Genomic DNA, 21069 nt, shown 5'->3' on the forward strand with positions numbered 1-21069 from the left:
AAATAGTAACACTAATATTAATACTTTATTTATTTTTCCACACCAGTCACAATTTTATAGACCTCTGTCATATCCTCTTAGTCTTCTTTTTTCCGAGCTGAAAAGTCCCAGTCTTATTAATGTCTCCTCGTATGAAAGCTTCTCCATATCCTAACTAGATCTGCATGCAGTATTCAAGATGTGGGTGTACCATGGATTTATAAAGAGGCAACATGATATTTTCTCTCTTATCTATCCCTTTCCTAATGATTCCCAACATTCTGTTAGCTTTTTTGACTGCCATTGCACATCGAGTTGATGTTTTCGGAGAACTATCCACAATGAATCCAAGATCCTTCTTGAGTGGTAACAGGTAACTTAGACCCCATCATTTTATAGGTATAGTTGGGATTATGTTTTCCAATGTGCATTACTTTGCAGTTATCAACACTGAATTTCATCTGCCATTTCCTTGCCCAGCCACCCGGTTTTGTGAGATCCATTTGTAACTTTTCACAGGCTGCTTTGGACTTAACTATCTTGAGTAGCTTTGTATCATCTGCCAATTTTGCCACTTCACTAGTTACCCCTATTTCCAGATCATTGATGACTATGTTGAACAGCACTGGTCCCAGTACAGATCCCTATGGGACACCACTATTTACCTCTCCCCATTCTGAAAACTGACCATTTATTTCTACCTTTCATTTCCTGCCTTTTAACCAGTCACTGATTCCCTCTTATCCCATGACTGCTTATTTTGCTTAAGAGCGTTTGGTGAGGGACCTTGTCAAAGGTTTTCTGAAAATCTAAGTACGCTATATACTCTGGGTCACCCTTGTCCACATGCTTGTGGTCCGCCTCAAACAATTCTAGTAGATTGGTGGGGCATGATTTCCCTTTACAAAAACCATGTTGACTCTTCCCCAACAATCGTGTTCATCGTTGTGTCTGATAATTCTCTTCTTTATGATAGTTTCAACCAATGTGCCCAGTACCGAAGTTAGGCTTACTGGCCTGTAATTGCCGGGATTGCTTCTGGAGCCTTTTTTAAAAATTGACATCACATTAGCTGTCCTCCAGTTATCTGTTACAGAAGCTGATTTCAATGATAGGGTACATACCACAGTTAATAGTTCTGTAATTTCACATTTGAGTTCCTTCAGAACTCCTGGGTGACAAGGGCTCAAGATCTCTCCAGGTCACCTCCCCTGGTGAGTGACAGAGGAAGAACCCCTCAGACCAAAGCTACCATGTTGAAACCACAAGCGTGCACAGCCCTTCCTTCTTCCTCATCAGCACATGACCTGCACCACCCACTGCTACTCAGCCATGGGCAGGGATCCCAGGCACTCCAGGATTCCGGCACGAAGGAACTTGCTGAGGAATTCAGCAGATGTCTCTACTATGCTGAGACCACTGTCTAGGCCTTGCAGTGACTGGTCTGTGACTACCTCTCTGTCTGAGGGCATTAGCTGCATGATCAGCACCAGTTTCCACCGTGCTGCACAGAAAAAGGAGAGATTTGTTTTGTGCCCGTCTCTTCAGGCACCGGCCTGCTGGCTGAGGACCTGCAGCCCAGCGTGGGCTGCTCAAGCCATTGCTAGACTTCCTCTCAAGAGGCGTGTGAGGTGGGCTTGTCCCTGCACTGTTCCAGGGAGCCTGACAGTAGAAATGGTTGGGGTTTAGCGGGAGGAGCTCTCTGCGGGACCAGGAAAGATGCCTGCTCACCTCTCGCAGCCAGGGAGTAGGAGGAGCCAGATCAGAAGTCTGGTCTGGAGTGGCCAGCATTGCTGGGAATGGGGCTGGCTGCAGGGTGCAGGCTACTATTTCCAAACAGCCTTTCAGAATAGCAGCTTGGCTTTTAGACTTGCGCCCTTGGCCTACCCTGCCTGATGCTATTTGGAGACACCTTTTCCCTTGGCATAAAAGGGAAGCTGGCCTCAATGGCTCCTCTCGTATCTGTTGCCATCCCAGCCTGGCTCAAAGACCCATTCCAATCCCTGTCAGTTCAAAGCTTCCTCCTTTCCCAAGGGTAACTTGGCAGGGGGTCTCAAGTAGCAATACCTGGGTAGGGGATGCAGGGAGGGAGCAGCAGCAGACTTAGTAGACACCGATAGCTGCACTCTGTTTTTAACAACTTTCATCTGAAGTGAAGGGTGTTGCATGGCAACGGAATAAATTAACGTAATTAATGTAATTAACATTGCTGCAGCATTCCTTTCGTTATGTGGTGGAGAACATGGGGCCCTGCTGATGGGTCTGATCCTGCTCCCACTGAAGTCACTAGTTGACTGAACAGGATCAGCTCCCTCCGTGCTCACTAGCCTGCAGACAGTTCACCGCTGTCAACCCTGGCCAAGGAGCTGCCTTGCTGCAAACCACAGCACGCTAGGGTGGGGACGAACAATTAAAATTAGCCACGGTTTGATCCACTTTCCTCCCCCTCCTGTTTACAGGGGAACTTGGAGACTCTCTGCCGGGTCTGGTGGCAACACTCCCCATTCACTAAACATGAAGGGCAGGAACAGCAGGCAGCCTGCTAAATGGGTGATCGGCTGGAGGTCTGTAGGGAGCTCAGGAGAAGGCAGGCCAGGCAAACTGACTCATTGTACCAGTGTTTGATCCTGCCACTGTGCACGCTGGGTTCTTTGCTTTGTTTGGGGAGAGTTTAGTGCATTCTCCTCTTGAGAAATGTGCTGCCAATGCCAGGGTCCAGCTGGCTACGCTGAGAAGGGTCCAATACTAAGTACTCAGAGTAATGACTTGCTGATCCCAAGCAAGGAGTTGAGTACAGTTCAGTCCTGCTACTCCAAAACTAGGAGAATGGGTGTTCAGGTGGAAATGGTCAAGTACTCCCTCCCCATCACCAGAGCTCCCCCTCTTACACACACAGACCTAAGGCCTGATTTCCAGAGGGCAGAGCTCTCCTGTCTCCTACTGAAGCTTTGGATGTCCAGTCCCTCTGAAAGTCAGCCCACCTGTGACTGCTTACACATCTGCTGCAGGTGGCAGGCACCTTCTTCAAACCCATGCACACCTTCCTCCCCAACAAATTCCACACCCACTGTCACCTGAGCGCTGCCTACTCTTCGGTAGGGCCTGATCCTGCAAAAAGCTGAGCATCCTTGACTCCCACTGAAGGCAGGAGGAGTGGAGGACACTCAGCACCTCTGAGGGCACTTTCTCTTTTGCAGGGCAGGGAATGTGTCATCTGTCTGGGAAGGAGCAGCGAGTCACTGATATGGGGTATTTATAAAATAATGCTCCCAGCAAGAACTGCCACTCAGTCTTCTTAGGAAAGAAGACACTGAGAAGGAAGATAAAGGAAACACCAGGGCCCCAGGAGGAAGTCACTATATTTAAATATGGTCACAGAAACAAGCGCCCTAGGACAACGGCCGCCTTCTAAACAACAGCTGAATCAGTAAATGAGCTGGGGAGGGACCAAAGCAGCTGACGCAGGAAGTCCAGAGTCCAATGCTTAATGGAGGTGGTTTAGATTCAGCTGGATTAACTGATGTGCCTATAGTTGAGGAACTGGCATTTTGCTGAGACAGGGATCCTAGGATCATCTTACAACACATTTTAAACCCCACCCTCCCCTCCTCCACGTGCCTGCCCATGTCCCTTACTCAATAATTCCTGACTGATCCAATTCCAGTTAGAAAACCTGTACTGCAGAGAAAATGACAGAAGCGGTTTAACATTCTCTGCTGGAACATTTCCAGTCATGCCCAGGCCAGGACTTGCTCAGCAGCCAACTCCTCCTCTTGCAGGAATCAGACAGTTCTCTGGTTAAGAACTGCCTCCTGCTTATCCCAGGCACAGCTGGTCCCAACTACTCATTAGGGAGAAGAAAGACTCATTCGATTGGCAAGCCACTTCCCCTGCAAAACCCTGGTCCTCCCCAAGACACTTGCAGGATCAAATGTTGTAATTAATTGTGCATGAGGCAAGAGGAGGAAAAGGCAGGCAGCTCTGCAGAAGAAACGTTCTCATTGAGACCCAGCAAGAACTAAACCTGGTCTCTGGTGACCACTCAGTGCCATTATCCACTCATTAAAAGAGGGTTAAGGGTAATGCTGGGCACTGGGAGAAGCAGAAGGGCATCAGAATACCTGCTCTAGGCCAACCCCAGTCCTGGATTTCCAATTAAGAAATATTGTTTACAGCAGCTGACAACCTACACAGACGTATGTTTAGATATGGCTAGTTACTGCAATATGTACTCCTGGGAGAATTTTGCGCCACTGTGTGCACAGAAGTTGTTTTCTCTGCAGAAAATACATTCTACTGGAGAGGCGCTGTAGTTCCACCTTTCTCCCACCAGGGACTGCTATGGTGCCAGAACAGAGGGCAACTGGCTCACCAGAGCAGCCAGCAACTGACAGAGAGAACAGAGGCTGCTTTTCTCACAATGCCCTGTCTGCAGGGCCAGGTGAGGAGGGATGGGATGGCAGGGCACTGACAGAGCAGGACACACGGGGCTGCTGGGGGGTCACAGACTGGGGTTCAGAAGGGTTAGTCAGGGGGGACAAACTGGGGTGGGGCCTGAGTGGGGGTGCAGGGACACCGGAGGACAGAGGGGTGCAAAACCACATAGGGAAGGGGGCAGGAGAGTGCAGGGACACATGGGGACAGTGGCTGCATGGGGTGGCTGAGTGGGGGTACAGGGATACATGGGGACTGGAGGTGCGGGGACACATGGGGTCAGGGCTAGCTGTGCCTGACTGAATGGGAGTGGCTAGGGGTCAGCCAGGTGCTGCATGGGGGAAGCTCCCCAACTCCCCAACAATCCCCCCCAAAAAACCTGTTCCTTACTCCCCCCTCCATCCCCACCAACCCGTCAGGTTCTCTCCCAGGCTTCTTCCCAGCAATTACTTCCCTCTCCCGACTCCCCATACAAGCCTATCCTTTTGAGGGGTGAGGAAAAAACCCTTCCAACAGATGGCAGCCTATAATTATACTTCAAGTTTCCTTCTGTCTTCCTAAGAGTCCAGCAAATTGATGGATTCAGCATAAAGCTGTAGCTCACTATATAAATAAGTAGGCCCACTGTATAAACAAACTACTGTATTGTAGTTTAAATGAATTACTCCAAGTCATGTATTAATATGCCTCATAAGGAATCTATTTATCAAAACCATTTCCTGAATCTTTTTTGTTGTCTGCATTCTTACAAGACATACTTGCGGACAGCTATTTTGAAATAAGTTAGCAAAATAATTGAAACAGGGGTGATCATATTGTGTTGGTTTGACAAATAAAATATGCAGAATTTTAAAATATTGCACCAAAAATTAAATTCTTTGCATAGAATTCCCCCAGGAGTAAATATGTCAACAAGAGGGATCAGCTTGTAAAAAGCAAATATAACCCCCTGGATGCCAGTTCAAAACTCACTGGCTTCTTCTTTCCCTTGGAGCAAAACCTCTGCTGCCATAATACTCCCTCTGTATCATTCTAGTCCAAATTCTACTGGCAGGGAGCGGGGGTGGGGAGGAGAGGGGTCATCTGAGCAGTAAGAGAAAACAGGGCAATTATTTCAGGAAAATGCTCTCCACTGGGGAGCTGCAGAAGAGTCAGTCAAACCTAGATGCCCTGTGTATCTGCAGAGTCGATTTGATGTATTTATTTTTGCAGAAGTAGCTCCCTGCTCTAAAGAGAAGAGCCTCTTTCTCCTCCTACCATGGCCTGATCAGACAATCATTCACCATAAGTTGCTGGTTTTCCCCCTCAGCTGAGCGTGAGCAAGAGAAGATGTGCTGCTGCCTCTGAGCATCTCGGTCTAGTGAATGGGCAAAGTTTAACTCAGATTTAAGCAATTCATCATCCCTTCCCATTAGGCTTGTCGCTTCTGCAACAGCTGCGAGAACAGGAATGGCCTGCGGAGTAAAAGTTCCTGTGAGCTCCCAATTCCACAGTCATTCCCAAATCCTTTGGTTGGTGCTGCCATGAAGGCACCTGCTTAATTCAACAGGAAATCCTGGAAGCCCTTAATTGGATCGAGACACAAAAAAGCCCTACAGGAAGATGATCTTAAGCTGGGGAACAGTACTGAAAAGTGCTAGTCAGAGAGATACAACCACAAACTCGGTGCTCAGACACTACAGTGAAAAGGGCCAGGTAAGAACACTAACAAAGATTAATAAGGTGAAGCAAAATATATGTTTCCCTCAGGTTTGAGAGGGAGATTCTGACCTATTTTGATTCAACACTCCACTATTAATACCTTCCAATGTATGTAGGCTTTTCCATCTATTCCCTCCCCAGTACACTTTAAACCAACAGTCACTCTTTTTGCACCAGCATCAGTGCTGAAGGCAGCACAATTCTGGGTAAATGCTGCTGTAAATCGGGACGGGGCGCATGAAAGCACAGCAATGAGTGGCTCCAATGCAGAAGCAAGGAGAAAGAAGAAATCTAGCTCTGTTCTGCCCTTCTAGGCATTAACACCACTCAGTGCTTGTGATCCGTAAATCTCACATCACTTTTCTGCATTGCTCTCCCAATTTAATAGACAAGGAAACTGAGGCACAGAGTGATGAGGTGACTTGCCCAAGGTCACAAAGCGAGCCAACGGGAGAGCTGGAAACAGAATGCAGGTGTCCTGTATCCTCTGCAGATTCTGAGGTAACAACTGGCTCTGCATCATCAAAGATCAGCACTGAGCAATGAGGGCCAAGACTGGCCCTATGACAGGCGAGTAGCCCAGCTGAGTCCAGCGGAAATTTCACCAGTGTAACAGAGCAGAATTTGGCCAGAGATCCTACACCACGCATTGAACTGGCAGTACCAGAACAAACCAAGGGTTCACTGTTTGGGTATCCTGTCTCCAATAACGGTTAATGCTGGGTGTTCTGAGAAAGCCATAAACAAACCTTCCCATAATTCCACGGAGAAAAATTATTTCCTGTCCCCAGCTTATGCCCACATGCAGTAGAGTTGAGAAGCCTCATACTTCTCCTAGCTGGTATAACCAATGGTAGGTGAGTGATTCCAGGCACTGAGGGTTCACCATCCTGTTAGCCTGGTCAAGGCGCCAGCTGAGATCCCACCCCAGGAATCTGAAGAATTGCTCTAGGTGACAGCTATCAGATGATAATCTGTCCTGTGACTAACACAGGAGGAATTTAACTTTGCTCTTGACTGAGCAGATTGTTACTTTCCGTCACTGCTGATATCCTGCTCCTGGATGAAAATCTTTTTAAAGAGCCTGTATATATATTTATTACTGATCTTCCGCTGTGGAGAAATTACAGACAGGGTGCGTGTTGGCTCCCCTCCCACAGCTCTGGCCTCAACAAGAAATGCTCAGGTGAATAAGCCCACGGAAGTGCTGACCCTGGGCAGTGTTTTTGCTTTTGACAGCCACCATGCTGCAGGGCTGCTCAGAGAGCTGCACGCTCAACTCTGGAGTTGCACGTAGCAATTGCATCCAGACTGCGTGTGACATGACAAAACCAGACACATCCACTCAACTAAAAAGAAGGGCAGAGCCAGTGAAGTCTCCAGCTTCTGCAAAGAGGAAACAACCCTGACTCATCATACTAAGTGCTGCTAGGTAGCCAGAGGACTTACATAAGTGGGATGTGCAGTGGAATTCTTTGAACCAAGCGAGTTTTCATTTTATTTCTGCTGCAATACAGACACCAGGCATCTGGGAAATCCCACCCCCTATTCTGGGAACCACCAGTTTCACTCTTACCTGCCCTGCACCAATGTTTTATAAAAGTAGAAGACTGCAATACTCCCTCGAGGCAGTGCTCCTATATTGCTGCCCGCATGAAGAGGCTGGGACCTGAACAGCTGCCAGCTGCCATTGTTTTTATACCATTCCCTATAGCACCCATAAGTCTGGCAACTAAAATTGAGAGCTGCCCCATCACTTCCCCCCAGTGCCTCCTGGCTGGCACTAGCTTAGCTATTAGCAGCTCCTCCAGCACCTCCTGTGTGGAAAGCTGGGCACTGGATCAGCTGCAAGTTCTCCCTGCTGCCCTCCTAAAGCAGTCCATACACACTGATTCCATTTCCCCACAGTGATACAAGAATAAATAAATATCTGTCTGTAACATAAGATTGTGCAGGCAAAGCCAAGTGATTAAAAGCAAATTACATTTTCGTCAGTGCAGAGAGAAATGGATTTACAAGGCAGTGTTGTGATAATCTCCTTCTTGCGTGCGCGGGGGGGGGAGAATCCACAACATACTACTAGAGCCATCAAAGAAAATGTAGAGGGAAAGAGGGAGGGCACTTAAACAGCTAGCGCTAAAATGCATCAAGATAAGGAAAAGGGACCAGGGAGATTCATTCCCTCTGCCTCTTTGCTAGGGCTTCACGGAGCGGCTGGCTGCCTTTACCCAGGGGTTCCAGACTTTGTATCTGATTCTAAAGCAAACGATAAGTCCATCATATACAAACCCATTTTATGGCAGCTAACCCAATAAGTCCATGCGCAGAACTTCTGCTGGCACAGCAAAACCGTGTGGCATTGAAATGAAACCACCAAATCCATTTACACATCCTCCCCAATAAATGGGAGATGATGTATGGAGGGGGAGGAAGCACAGGGTATAAAATCATACTAATCTTTTAGGGGCAGGAGCTCAAGTCTCCAGGCAGGGAGTCTGTTTACTGCACAAGTTTGCTGCAAAACCAGTGAGAAGCTCAGGAAAAACAACCCATGATAAACATTCCCCTTTCACTCAGGAGTACAAAAGGGGGGACAAAGGAAGCTTCTGCTTTATGGGATGCTCATATTAACAGCCAGATTTTTAATAGCTATTTTCTTACTTGTGCTACAAGCACCACCTTAGATTACTGCAACAGAGAATTCTCATTTCATTGTTTATGCTGCATCCCTGCCAGCTTCCAGGGGAGAGTGACCTATACCACCGAAGAGAGGAAGGAAGGCCTTACCCCCGTCCTGATTCAAACCGTGGCACATCTTCAGATTGCTGATAGAGCTACATTCTCTATTAACTGAAATTCAAAGCTCTGTATACGGCAAGCACTCTCTCTTTCCCTCCCCCTTGCTTCCCATCCCATTCCTACATCTGCCCTTCTTAGTCTGCACTTCCAGATGGATGCGTTAATTCTCCCCCTTTCTCAAAGCCTCCCACAGTTTTTCCTACTCTCCCCCCCACACACACACACATTTCCTACTCCCCCTCATCACCTCTCTCTTTCTATTGCTCCTACATCACCTTTGCACCTCTCAGGATACGGACCAGAGCATAAGTCTTCCTTGTCTGGGTGAGGAACGTGTTGAACAGGAGCAGATAATCAATTTGCAGGTGACACCTTCCAAATGCTTGCAAAATGATAGCCCTGATTTTTACTTGTTGCATTTCACTCAGCATGAACAAAGGGAAAAAAGCTAGTTAGTTTCCTTTATGTTTCTAGTCAGCTTCACTTTCTGGATCAGAGGAGATCTAGAGGATGTGGCTATTAAAGCTAGTGCCTTGTCTAGGCAAATGCTCCCATGATGGGAAATAGAAGATTAGTGTGGATATGGCCTTATAGGACCCCTAGATATTCTCTACGGGCCTGATTTTCAGAGGCATTGAACACTCATGGCAGCACTCTGACTTCCAGCTGGAGTTACAGGTGCTTAGTACCTCTGAGAAGCCACATCTACACCTGTGCAGTATCAGTGCTATCTACAATTGTCACAGCCTGTAAAGAGGAACTTCTGGACCCCTTCTCCTCTCACACCCCTACCTCTGTGCACAAATCCTACCTGACTCAGGCCAGCACTGTCACAAGAAAATAACCAAGCTGGGCTTACATTTCATCTGCCTTTTTAGTTCTCAGGGAGATGGCAGTCTGAAGAAGGGATTACTCCACAGTCACACCTTCCTCTTTCTGTGGGCAGAGGATGTGTTTGTAGGTGACAAGGGCACTGCCCCTTGACATTGCAGTGTTAACATGCACACTAGCCGTGTCAGTGTGAGGGCTCTGGGAGGGGAATGCCCAGAGAAATACGTTGAATCTGTAAGTTTCACGCCTAACTCTGAACCTGACTTGCCCCTTCCATTGTTCGATATTCAGACAGCTCCCGGGTACCCAAGCTAGCAGCATATGCTATATTTGTATCAAGCCCAAAGACACAAAGGAATCAAGGCCAGCCTACTGATGGTAAATACTTGAAGTGGGCTACCAAAACTCCGGCCGACAACACAGGACAGGACTCTGAACAAACAGAAGTTTTATATATTGACTTCCATTTTCAGAGCTTCTCTACAATGGAATGAATCAGCTATTGACTAGGCTGGGACAAAACAGCCATTACTCAGTCAGCCATAGCTTGCACACAGCCAGCGACATTAGAATCTGTGCTTTTACTGAACACAGGAATGTCAACCTGGCCAAAAGGAATGACATCCCTTCCATTCTCCTCAGAGTGCCATGGGATCTCTAAGCTCCACCTGAAGATCCCACTGGAGAATGCACCTCGGTTTACACCTTGCTTGAATCATTGAATGGAAACCCTTGGCCACTGGAAGACATGGCAGCGGCATGAAAAGACGTTCTGACACAGAGACTAGCCCCACTGGCAGAACTACCAAATCACTGACTAACAAGACTATTGCTCTGGGAACAGACAGTGCCTAGTTCCCAGGCTGGGTACTTTGCAGGGGGTCATCACGATAGCTGGAGAAATCCAGTCAAGAGAAAAACAACTGGGGAGAAAACCAACACTTCAACAAATTCTGTTCACTCCTGTTGACATTAAGCAGAGCTGTGTTACCTGTCCTGGGAAAGGCCCCTTAAATCAAAGAAAGCGTGGAGAAGAGAACATGCCTTGAGTTTTACATTCCACAGCAGTCTCAGAAGCAAACCCTCTTGAAGCTGAGCCAGCTGGAGTTAGTAGAGCCAAGCGGCGGCAGAGTGAACAAGCTCCATGGGAAGGAAATCAGTTTCCAGATGAGGTGCTGTGTGGTGCCCACAGAACTCATAAAACCGCAGAATTAAACATGAAAAATTTAGCAGGCATCTTCAAAGGCAGGCAACAAAACCCAGAGGTCACAAAAACATTTGCCGTGAATCACGTTTAATTACAGGAGAGGTTTCTTCCACACCCAGGATTTCTTACAGTTGATGGATTATTTCTTTCAGAGTAGTCAGTGCTTCATTTTACCCCAGTTGCCATGTGCCCACAGCTGGATTTTGCCCAAACTGAAAGATGACACTGCGTTTCTTAAAAATAACTGCAGATTAAAGGATGGCACAGAAGGCTCCAACATCAGTGTTCATCTCGCCCCACCTGAACACTTGACCCAAACCTTTCAGAGGGGTGACGAAAGGTGAATCAAGTCATTCAATGCCACTCTACACACTCATTTCATTTTTTTGGCCTCTTTGTATTTTTGGCATTTCCTGGCCAGAGGACCAATGAGAATGGCTTTTCTTTGGGCAACTGCAGTTCAGCCAGGAGCAGCAGATACACTGCTTACACAAAATCCTGGCTGAATGACAGATCCAAGAGGTCTGGATAGCTCAAATAAGCACCAAACTGTCCCACTAACAATGTAGATCCAGGGGCCAGGAATGAACACACTATGGCTAACATTTTAATCTTTCTCACCTCATTTCTATCTGGTGGAGCTCTAACTGTACAGAATGACCTAAATACAGTCAGTCTATAGATGCCACCCATACACATAAGACTGGAGTTGCAGATTTTTTTTTTAAATAAGTGAAGCACTAATGTTTTTGGCTCCATTGACGGCTGTTATTTGTTGCACAGACCAAATATCTTTGATTCAGAAATAGATCCTGCAGTGACACTGATCAATTCGAAAGATAAAATACTGCAGGGGAGGAAAAGTGACTCAAAACTGAACGTCCAGAAAAGTGAAATTCTGGGCATCTCTTTTCTCTCTGGTTTTAGTAAGTGTATCTAAAATACAGTGATAAAAATCAAATTCCAAATAATAAATACTTAGCCCTTAAACATCCATACAACTCTAAGTTCTTTGAAAAGAACCATTATTCCCTTTTATAGATGGGGAAACTGAGGCACAGAGAGGTGGAGTGACTTGCCCAAGGTCAGTAGCAGAGCCAGAAGAATCCAGCTCTCCTGGTTCCCAGCCTAGTGCTCTACCAATGGGCTGCACCGCCTCCCAAGAGTGAAGCTTCTCATCCCAGTTTTGAACCAGGGGCCAACCTGATCCCCACTACATAACACTACATTTCGAAATGAGTTTGTCGAGAGGTTTTCCACTTGCATTTGGGAGGGGCTGCTAGTGTGGCAGGTAGTCACAGAGTTTCTTCTTTCAATGCTATGATCAGGGCCTACTGCAGCCCTCTGGCGTTTGAAGATCAGGACACATCTGCTTTCTCTTTGGCTACAGTAGACACAGCACCTTTGAAGCTGTTTGAGGTATCAAAAGAGTCTTCACAAAGGCACACAAGTCAGTAAGCTGCACACAGACTGAGGCCAATCCGAGAGGCTAAATCTTTAGAAAAAAGCACATTTTGTAGACAACAGACTTGGTGTTAACTGAACAGGAAGTGTAAGTACACTCGGGGTGAGGACAAGAGCATTGCAGAGAGGGATGAAAGATGAAAAAGACAAAATTTGACAGGTGGCAGCATTAGTTTAGGCTCCAACGGTCACATTCTGTTCCCATCAATTTCAAGGGAGTTGTGAGTCTGTTACAGAGCAGAATTTGGCCTCTAGAGATTAGGGCAATAAAGAAAGATTAATTGGTTCCCTGTCCAGACTCCGAGCCTCGCCACGCTATCCCCCAGTACTAACACTGTGAAATGTAGGCATTGCTGTGAAAGAGGCAGAACTGCTGCTCAGCGAATGGCCCATCTATGAAACAGTTTCCCAATGGAAAAAGGTGGAAGCTCCGTCACCAGAGCTATTTAAAAATGGACTGGATAATCCCCTGGAGAATGTATAAAGGAAACAACTGCACCTCCCAGGGGATTGGCAAGATGGGACTTAATAGGTCTTTTCCATTTCCAGCTTCCAGGATTCTATATGACTGCAGACAAGGAGCTAGCATGCAGCCCCTAAAACTGAGAATACCAGTCTCTGGGTACCAATTGTGGCAAACAATTCTAACAACGCCAGTCTCATGGGACTGGCTTTAGACTCCTGCCTGGTTGATGCTTTCAGATACTGGCTGGCTTCAATTGTTTCCCTTGACACGTCTCTTGAATAAGCAGTTCTCAGACAGAGATACTGCCTCTATGTTCACCTGCTGCTCTGCTCCGAGACAGAGGCCTGGCTTCCGCGGGGCAGTTCTGAAGCACAAGTGGCAGCATTAAGAGTGAATTTCAGGTGAGGGTTTTTTTTTTTTTTGAGCTCATGAATTTTCATCTACAGCAAATCAAGGAGGAAGCAACTTCCACTTTACTTTGCTACACTTGCAGAGTCTGCAAAGGGCATCCATTTCTCTGGTAGATTTCCACCCACATGCAGTGAAGTGACATCCCACATGTGAGGCAGGAAACAGTTAGCCCACTCCCCACTCACAGTCCCAATTCAGCTTCCACCAAGGAGGACAACACCACCTGGACAGAGGACTTTAGACAGAAGTGAATGGACAAAAGCCGTAAATTCCACAGACAAGATGAGACTGAACAATCCTGCTGTCCATTCCATGCTCTTCTGATCCACGTAAGGGAGGGATAGGACATGGCATTGGTTCTCGCAATTGCAAAGCACGCTGCTGGGGTGGCTCAGGCTTACGATGTGCTTTGGGGGCTGCAGCAGTGACAGCTGGCTATAGCAGCATGTTTCACAGGCAAGCTCATGCACAGGTTAGTATTACAGACGGCGATCCCATCACCACACATAGAGTACCTTGGAACAACCTACTTTGAAGTCTCAAATGCAGATAGGTCTTCTGCCCTGGGCTTGAGGCTAAACCAGCAAAATAAAATGAACAAAAACAAAACAAAACAAAAAATTCCTCTGTGATTTGAGCAGTGCTAAGTCATTTGTGCAATCTGTACAGCTTGCCCATTGGACTGGCGTGTTTAGCACAGCATCCAGGAGGGATGAGGGGGATTATTTAGTTAAGCAGGGAAAAACTGGTGATATAATTTTTCATTTCAGGTGTCTCAAATCTCCCCTTCCGTCATAGTGGTGCGGAATCAAAGAAATAAGCATTACATTTATTAATAGAATGCTTGGCCTGAAACTGGTCATGGAAGGCCTGGCCTGAAGTTGTAGCCTGAAACTGAAATAGAAGGCCCAGGCTAAACCATTAACAGAATGCCTCAACTGAAATTAGGATAAAGATGTTAAAATCCCACAAGAGGTCTTTGAACCACACCCAAGAGGCAAGTCTCTGTTATGAGCCTTAATTGAAGTCTGAACAGACTTCACCTGTTTTGATAAGTACCAGTACCTGCCCCCCTTTGTCTTACTGGCCCCATAGAAACTCACTCCATACAAATTAGCATTTGAACAGGTATTGTGTCACCACCCATTTTCAGGAGTTAACCAGGGTCCCTGAAAACCTGATTGTATAATCAAGTGACTCATTGGGCATTCCTGTGAGGGCGTCTGGTGTGCCCCACTGTGCATTGTGATTGTCTTTCCTGTTAAGTATAAACTGTTAATCAAATTCCACTATATGATCAACATGTAAATGAACCTAAGCAACCCCTATATAAGTCTTTTGTATCTGGTAGCCAGGTGAAGTACATTTGCTCAGCATCCAGACATGCTGCTTGACTTCCCTATAGCCACCTGGGTTTTCCCTCTGGCTATAGTGTTCCCCATAGCTATGGTTATGTGATTGTGTGTGTCACAATTAAAGCTGCACCCGTTCCAACTCTAAAATGTAGCAGTGTGATTCTTTTCCACGACAGTGGTAAATTTCAAAACTCGATGGCACAACACAAGTTGTCTGAGATTTTACTTTAATGCCTCCTGCTGATAGACTCTGTTTTTAAAAACCTTTGCTCCACTGGTTGAGATAATAAATAATAGCAATAATCCCTAGTTCTTCAGTAGTGCTGTTCATTGGCAGATCTCAACAGCGCTTTCTAAAGGAGGTCAGAAGCATCAGCCCCATTTTACAGATGGAGAAATGGAGGCACAGAGCAGTGAAATGCCCAAGTGCAGCAAGCAGTGGCTACCCTGGGAACAGAATCCCAGTCTTCTGAGGCCTAGTTCAGTGTTCTATCCACGAGACAACACTGCCTAGTGGTGCAAGAGCTTCTCTGTTGCTGCCCCTTAGAGGACAAGACTCAAGGTTCAGCTAATGAACAGAGACTGACTAGACAGTCCTGACTGCAACGACGATTCACCCACACAGCTAAATGATTGCCTAGCCACCTTCATGAACGAGACAAATGGGACTCTCTCGCCTCTCTGCCAGCAGCTTTTGAGATTTGTGTACAGAGGTCAAATTTAGCATTTTCAGTTTAAAAGGGTGTAAACTCCTGAGAGCTTTATCAAAGACTAATATGAACAAAAAGGCTTCCAGACGCTAAAAACACATGGTCTGTAAGCATTTAAGTATCTCTCTCTCTGAAGAACTGGGAACCCAGGCAGCATAGGGCTAGAACAAAAAACTAGGAAGTGAAACTGACTAGAGTTTGTTTCTGGTTCAGTTGGGACTCCCCATGGTGAAAGGCAGAGCAAATCAGAACTTTGAAATGCTTTGTTTGAATACTCTCCAGTGGGATTAGTGAAACAGGGAAGGTCTCATTTTTGAAGTCTGAATTTATCACTGGCAGTGTCCCCTATAAATTGTAGCTCCTGGTGCATATGGCGTTTAGGAGTTCTAAACCTTCCAAAAGAAAGGAGACTGTAAGAAAGCCTGGCTGAAAGCTGTTCCATTTGCTTGGATTTCCCATTATAACAACAATATCCTCAATCCCGCCTTAAAGTTTCCCCAGTTGGGAAGACAGAATAGCGGAGCTTCTCAACAACAGAAGAAATGGGATCAGTTTAAAAAACCTTTTCTCATGCTTAACGCCCATGCCAGTAAGGCACAGTCATTTTAAATCCTTTGGCCAAGTCCAGGTAGCTCCTGGATCCAGATGGTGACTTGAAACAAGGGGTACGAACAATTACATCATGCAATATATGCAATTCAAGAATCTTACTATCAGTATTTAAAGCTTCCCAAGATTTAGGACCAGTCCACTTGACTGCACCCATCTGTCCCCTTTTGTCTTTCCATGGTAAGTGAGATGGGCAGGGTTGAGACTGCTGGCTGCATAGATTCAGGCTAGAAAGGGCCTTCTCCACCAAGGACCTGTAACTCAGGAATGCATAGCATACTATCTCTCACAGCATGGAAAAGACAGGAGTCGGCTGTGATGAATATAAATGAGATGCTTTATTGAAGGTGCTGGACAAAAAAAAGAGACCCTGTGGTTCTTCCTGGCTCTCTAGTTCCCAGACTGATGCACACAAAGTCTGAGCTGCCTCTGTTATTGCAGTCTCCCCCTAAATCTTGGATTAAGTAGTCATGGATATGTGCCTACATCAAAACATTATCATGACTCCCTGAGCGGAGTCTAAGGCCTGCTTAAAAAACAAGATTTCATCAGGTGCAAGGCAGGAACCTCGGTACCTTTTTAATGGTGTTGTGCTTGCTGTTGCCTCGGTTGGTATTCTCGTTGTGCAGTATATCCAGTGCAGTCTCCCTCTCCTTCAGTTTCAGTGCCTCAATCTCTGTCTTCAACTCGTTCAGTTGCTCCTGCAGGTGCTTGCTCTTCTCCATGTACTCCACCCTGGCGCACACATAATACACAATCTTATGGTTACGTGATACCATGACAATTGATAGGGGCTTTTAATTTCACCATGCTCAGAGTATGAAATTGATTACACTCGTTTATGCTGTACAGGGGACAACAATGAGCAGTTTGTTATTAAAAATAGGTGCCAGATATCCAATTCAAGAGCAAAACTATGTTATGTAGCTATGAAAAAACAGCCAATCAAGAGTGTCCAGATGATGTTTACACACCTTCCCATCTCTGCTAGGAGCTGCAGCAAGATGCAGGCAAGTCCTCTACAATTCCAATGAAAGCTCCTGGTTTTAATAGTGCTCTTCTATTCCACAGCGTATTTACAAACCCAATCTATCAAAATGCATGAAGGTCTCAGTTCATCTAGGCCAGATTTCGCAAGAGCAACTAATGATTTTGGGGGCCTTGGTTTTGTCATGCTCAACTTCAGATGTCTGAAAGGGTCCTGATTTACAGAGGGTGGGAGCTCAGCACGGTCTCAAAAAGAGGTCCTTTTAAGGTGTCACGTGCCCCAAAAAACTGATGCACCTACAATGGTTAGTCATTCTTGGCCTTAATTGGCTCCCATCAGACATTGCCATGTGTTATTGTTTGGGTCGTGGTACTGAGTCACAGTCTTGGCTGTCCATAGTGTGCTAGGCAAGCATGCAGAGACTGCAAAACTCCAGCACATCTCAGGCTGCCTTGCAAAGAGCGAGGCCCTATTACCAGCTGCAACTAAGCACCTGAAGAGCGCAGGCATTGCTGCAGTGGGTCAATACTGACAAATTAGTGTTGGTTTTATCATTTGAGCTGTGTGGTAAGAGAGGGATATGATCTAGCAAGTTAAGCACTGGACTGGGAATCGGAAACGCCTGAGATCTTATCCCAGCTCTAGTCCTCTCATTTGTGGCCAAGAAGTTAATGGCTGGCTCATGTCCACAGCAGATGAGTGTATAATCCTTCTGTTTTTTAACCTAGTAACCAAATATCTTCATTACCCAGGTTAAGGTCAAATCTATTTTGAATCCTGCTAAGCTCTTGGTCTCAGTGAAATCAGGATTCCACCAGGGCAACCTGGAGAACCCATCCTGGAAGAGAGAAGACAAAGTTTCTTCCCAACTACACCACATGCCTGGTAGGGACTCTGCTGATCTGCTAAAGCAGATTGAAATGCAGAGGCCTTCCCATTTTGCCTCACATTGCCACCAATCGGAGATCTACCATTTCAGAACTACAGGCCAAATTCACCCGGGATAACTCAATTCATTGCAGTTGTGCTACACAAGGAACTACTGTGACTTTTGCACACATACTATGGAAACAAGCGACGTACTTCTCTTTCTCTATTTCCATGGAAAGTCTCTTCATGTCTGTATCCTTGAAGTCAAAGGAGAGGCTCTCACTGATGAGGTTGAAGCTTGGCAGGTCGGCAGGCAGAGCTGTCGTACTTGAGTTCATGGGCTGCTAAAGAGAGCACAGATTAATCATCTTTGGACACACAGCCACTGTTACCTGAAGGGTTCTGTAGCAGAAAGCTAACGAGAGAAGACAATTGCTGACCCTGTAATGCAAGAAGCTACCTAATGGTGCTTTAGTGAAGAGCTGGCTCGCTGACAGCCTGGACAATGCTGGCTACATGCTAATTCACTGCATCCCTTTTGAAGGATGTTATGCTACCTCTAACACCACTGATCAAGAAAGTATTTCATTGCTCTGCAAGGGGTAGGAGAGTATTGCTGAGGCAGTGTGACTCACTCCTTTGTTATCAAAACCATCAAAAGAACATAGCACATGATGCAGTGGAAATAAAAGATAACTACTTGTAATGCCTTTCATGCTGAAGGATTTTCCAACACTTGAAGCACTTTAAGAGAGGTAGTGTGGCCTAGTGCATTGGACTGGGATTCAGGAGGACCTGGGGTCTATTCCCAGCTCTGCCACTGGCCTGTGAGTGACACTGGGCAAGTCACTTCGCCTCTCTGTGCCTCAGTTTAACCATCTGTAAAATGGGGATAATAATACTGTCCTTTGAGATCTATTGAAGAAGAGCACAATATAAGAGCTAGGTATTACTTTTATTTAATATATGTACAGGGATCACCAAAGACTCTGCTGGAATGCAGCTGCCTCTGGGGTGAAACTCAGTAGCTATTTAACAGTAAAACTGCACAGCAGTTAAGAACAGGACGCAAAGGGTGCTAATACAAAATCCTGTATGACAGAAGAATCCAATATTCAATTAAAAGTGCAGAGAAAAAATAGGGAGGCAGAATGGAATTATCCAAATCAGAAACTGCTCAGGACCTTAAACTCTGACCAAGACATCCTGACTATTGCCAAGTTCCACGGCATATTCAATGGTCACAATTGGTCAGGATGTCCATTTTAAGCCTCATCTGAAAGATGGCACCTTACCTCATACAGCACCCTCTAATATTATGCTGTGGAACCAGTTCATTATTGACTCAAAGGGAAGAACAGATGTACTAAAATCACCACCACTAATTCCTGCACACACTATTCCTTTAAGGCCTCCTAGCCAAAGGCTGATCTACCCCAATTTTGCTTGGCTTGTGGGATCATAGCAAGAGGTGTTATAAAGGACTACGGGTTGGTGGGAAGATCGACAATAGCTGTCAAGACTAAGGCCAGGCTTTGGGTGTACTGATGCTGGGACAGAGGGCAGGAGCCATCTGTGGATTTCACAGACTACACTGCTGTGCTTGGTCTCCCTCCCTTGCTCCTTAGATTGGGATAATCCAAGGACCATTAGCTAGTCCAAGGTTGGTAGCAGCAGCTCTGACTGGAATAGCAACTGATCTACTCTGGCAAATAACCCTCCCTTCCTTGCCATAGGCATGAACTTCATAGGCAGCAGGAGCTTGCAATGAACAAATGGTGGGACCTCATTTCCTTTGTCCTGCAGATTTGGAGTGTAAATGGGAACATATTGTATAAGCAGAAGCAGCATGAATAAGGCAGCTGAAACTAGATGCTTGGCCTGGTGCAAGGGTTATGTTAATCTACCCACTTTGCACATGTAACAAATACCATTACCTACTCTTGGGTGTTTCCCAAAACACAGCTTATCCTGATGCTGTTTGCGTGGAATGCAGCCAAGTTAACATCATTGTGGGACTCTCCAAAAGGACACCTGTGACCCTAAATTCCAGAATCTCAGAGGGAGGCAAAATTGTGAAAAGTGCCTAAGTGAGTTAAGAGCCTCCGGGTCTGCATACACTGCAATCCAAAGTGTGACTGCAGCGCGCGCACACATCCCCGAGCTGGCGGAGATCTTGCTAGTGTGAACAGCAACAGAAGGAATGAAGACAAAGCAATGTCGTAGTCATGGTCTGTAAGTTGCCATCTCCTTTAGTCCTTGTCAGCTGGAGAATTTGGAGACAATTGGTTATGCTAAAAGGATCAAAGAAAGGCAGACAATATTATTTAGACCTGCCTGGAATGTTCAGTATCCAAAGGAAAGTGAAGCAGGCTGAGGGGTAGTTCATTAAGCAAGGAGAGACAGTGGAGGCAGCTGCTGAGAGCAGAGATCGAGTCGCATCTGAAAAATATGACGTCACTGAGAAGAGCGTGATGGATCCTGTACAGTCAGAGCCTCAAGGATTCTCCCCTCTCCACCACTATGCAGAGATCTTCTCGCCTTCCTGCTGATGGGAACCAGATAACATTCCCTCTGCACCCAGTCAGCACCAACAGAGTCACTGAAGTGTGGTACAAAGCAGTCTCCTACCCCTGCTGATCTGAGACTCAAATTCACACACTCCATGCAGCACTGGCCCTAGAGAACCCTAATTCTCCCCGCTTAGTAACATAAAAAAACCCAAAACAGGCTGGCCATGGGCTTCAAGAGTGCTAAGAACAACCTTGTAAGTTTTGTGAAGCCCATCTGCCTCCAGTTTGTTTGGTGGAAGATGGAGTTACAAAAATAACCATCTCCTCCTGTCCTTTCTGTAGCTTATCCATCTCCTCTTCTCCTTCCTTGGCCAGCACAGAGGGAGCAGATCCTGCTGGCTCTGGCAGCTGAGAGACCATCTAACCAAAGGACAGGAACGAGACAAGAAAGAACAGGTTCAGTGGGATAGCCTGATTAACAGGGGGAGGAAGTCTGGCTATTCAGACTGCTGCCATTCACCTCTGGGACACAAGTCCCATGATTCCTGAAGATGCATCAGCTGTGGAAACATGGATCCCCCTCAGGTCACTATGTTCTTCTTCTCTTTCTTTGACTGCTCTTGCTCAGCTGGGTCCCTCTGCATGCTGGCAGAGAAGGAACGCTTACCAGAAGCCAGCTCTCTGAAGCAGTGTACTGAAATCCTGTTCTCACACATTTCATTTGTCTGCCCT

General features: G+C 46.3%; 1 protein-coding gene across 6 annotated transcripts in view; it reads right to left on the minus strand.

Annotated features, from left to right (window-relative positions):
* Positions 1-21069, minus strand: part of NF2 (NF2, moesin-ezrin-radixin like (MERLIN) tumor suppressor) — a 69514-nt gene that overhangs the window by 3099 nt on the left and 45346 nt on the right. Inside the window, exons 14-16 of one of the 6 annotated variants that reach the window (XM_067550248.1) lie at positions 18038-18165; positions 16542-16701; positions 13823-13867 (exon numbers count right to left, since the gene is read on the minus strand). In XM_067550248.1, the coding sequence (XP_067406349.1) occupies positions 13832-13867; positions 16542-16701; positions 18038-18165 (324 nt within the window). In that variant the 3' untranslated portion in view covers positions 13823-13831. Of the gene's footprint in view, positions 1-13754; positions 13868-16533; positions 16702-18037; positions 18169-21069 lie in introns of those variants that run through there. The other 5 variants (XM_067550246.1, XM_067550247.1, XM_067550249.1 and 2 more) reach the window with 5 other exon arrangements.

This window comes from Emydura macquarii, unplaced genomic scaffold (genome assembly GCF_026122565.2).
Source record: "Emydura macquarii macquarii isolate MOO-44397 ecotype Brisbane River unplaced genomic scaffold, CSIRO-AGI_Emac_v2 contig_1254, whole genome shotgun sequence".
Taxonomy (NCBI): Eukaryota; Metazoa; Chordata; order Testudines; family Chelidae; genus Emydura; species Emydura macquarii.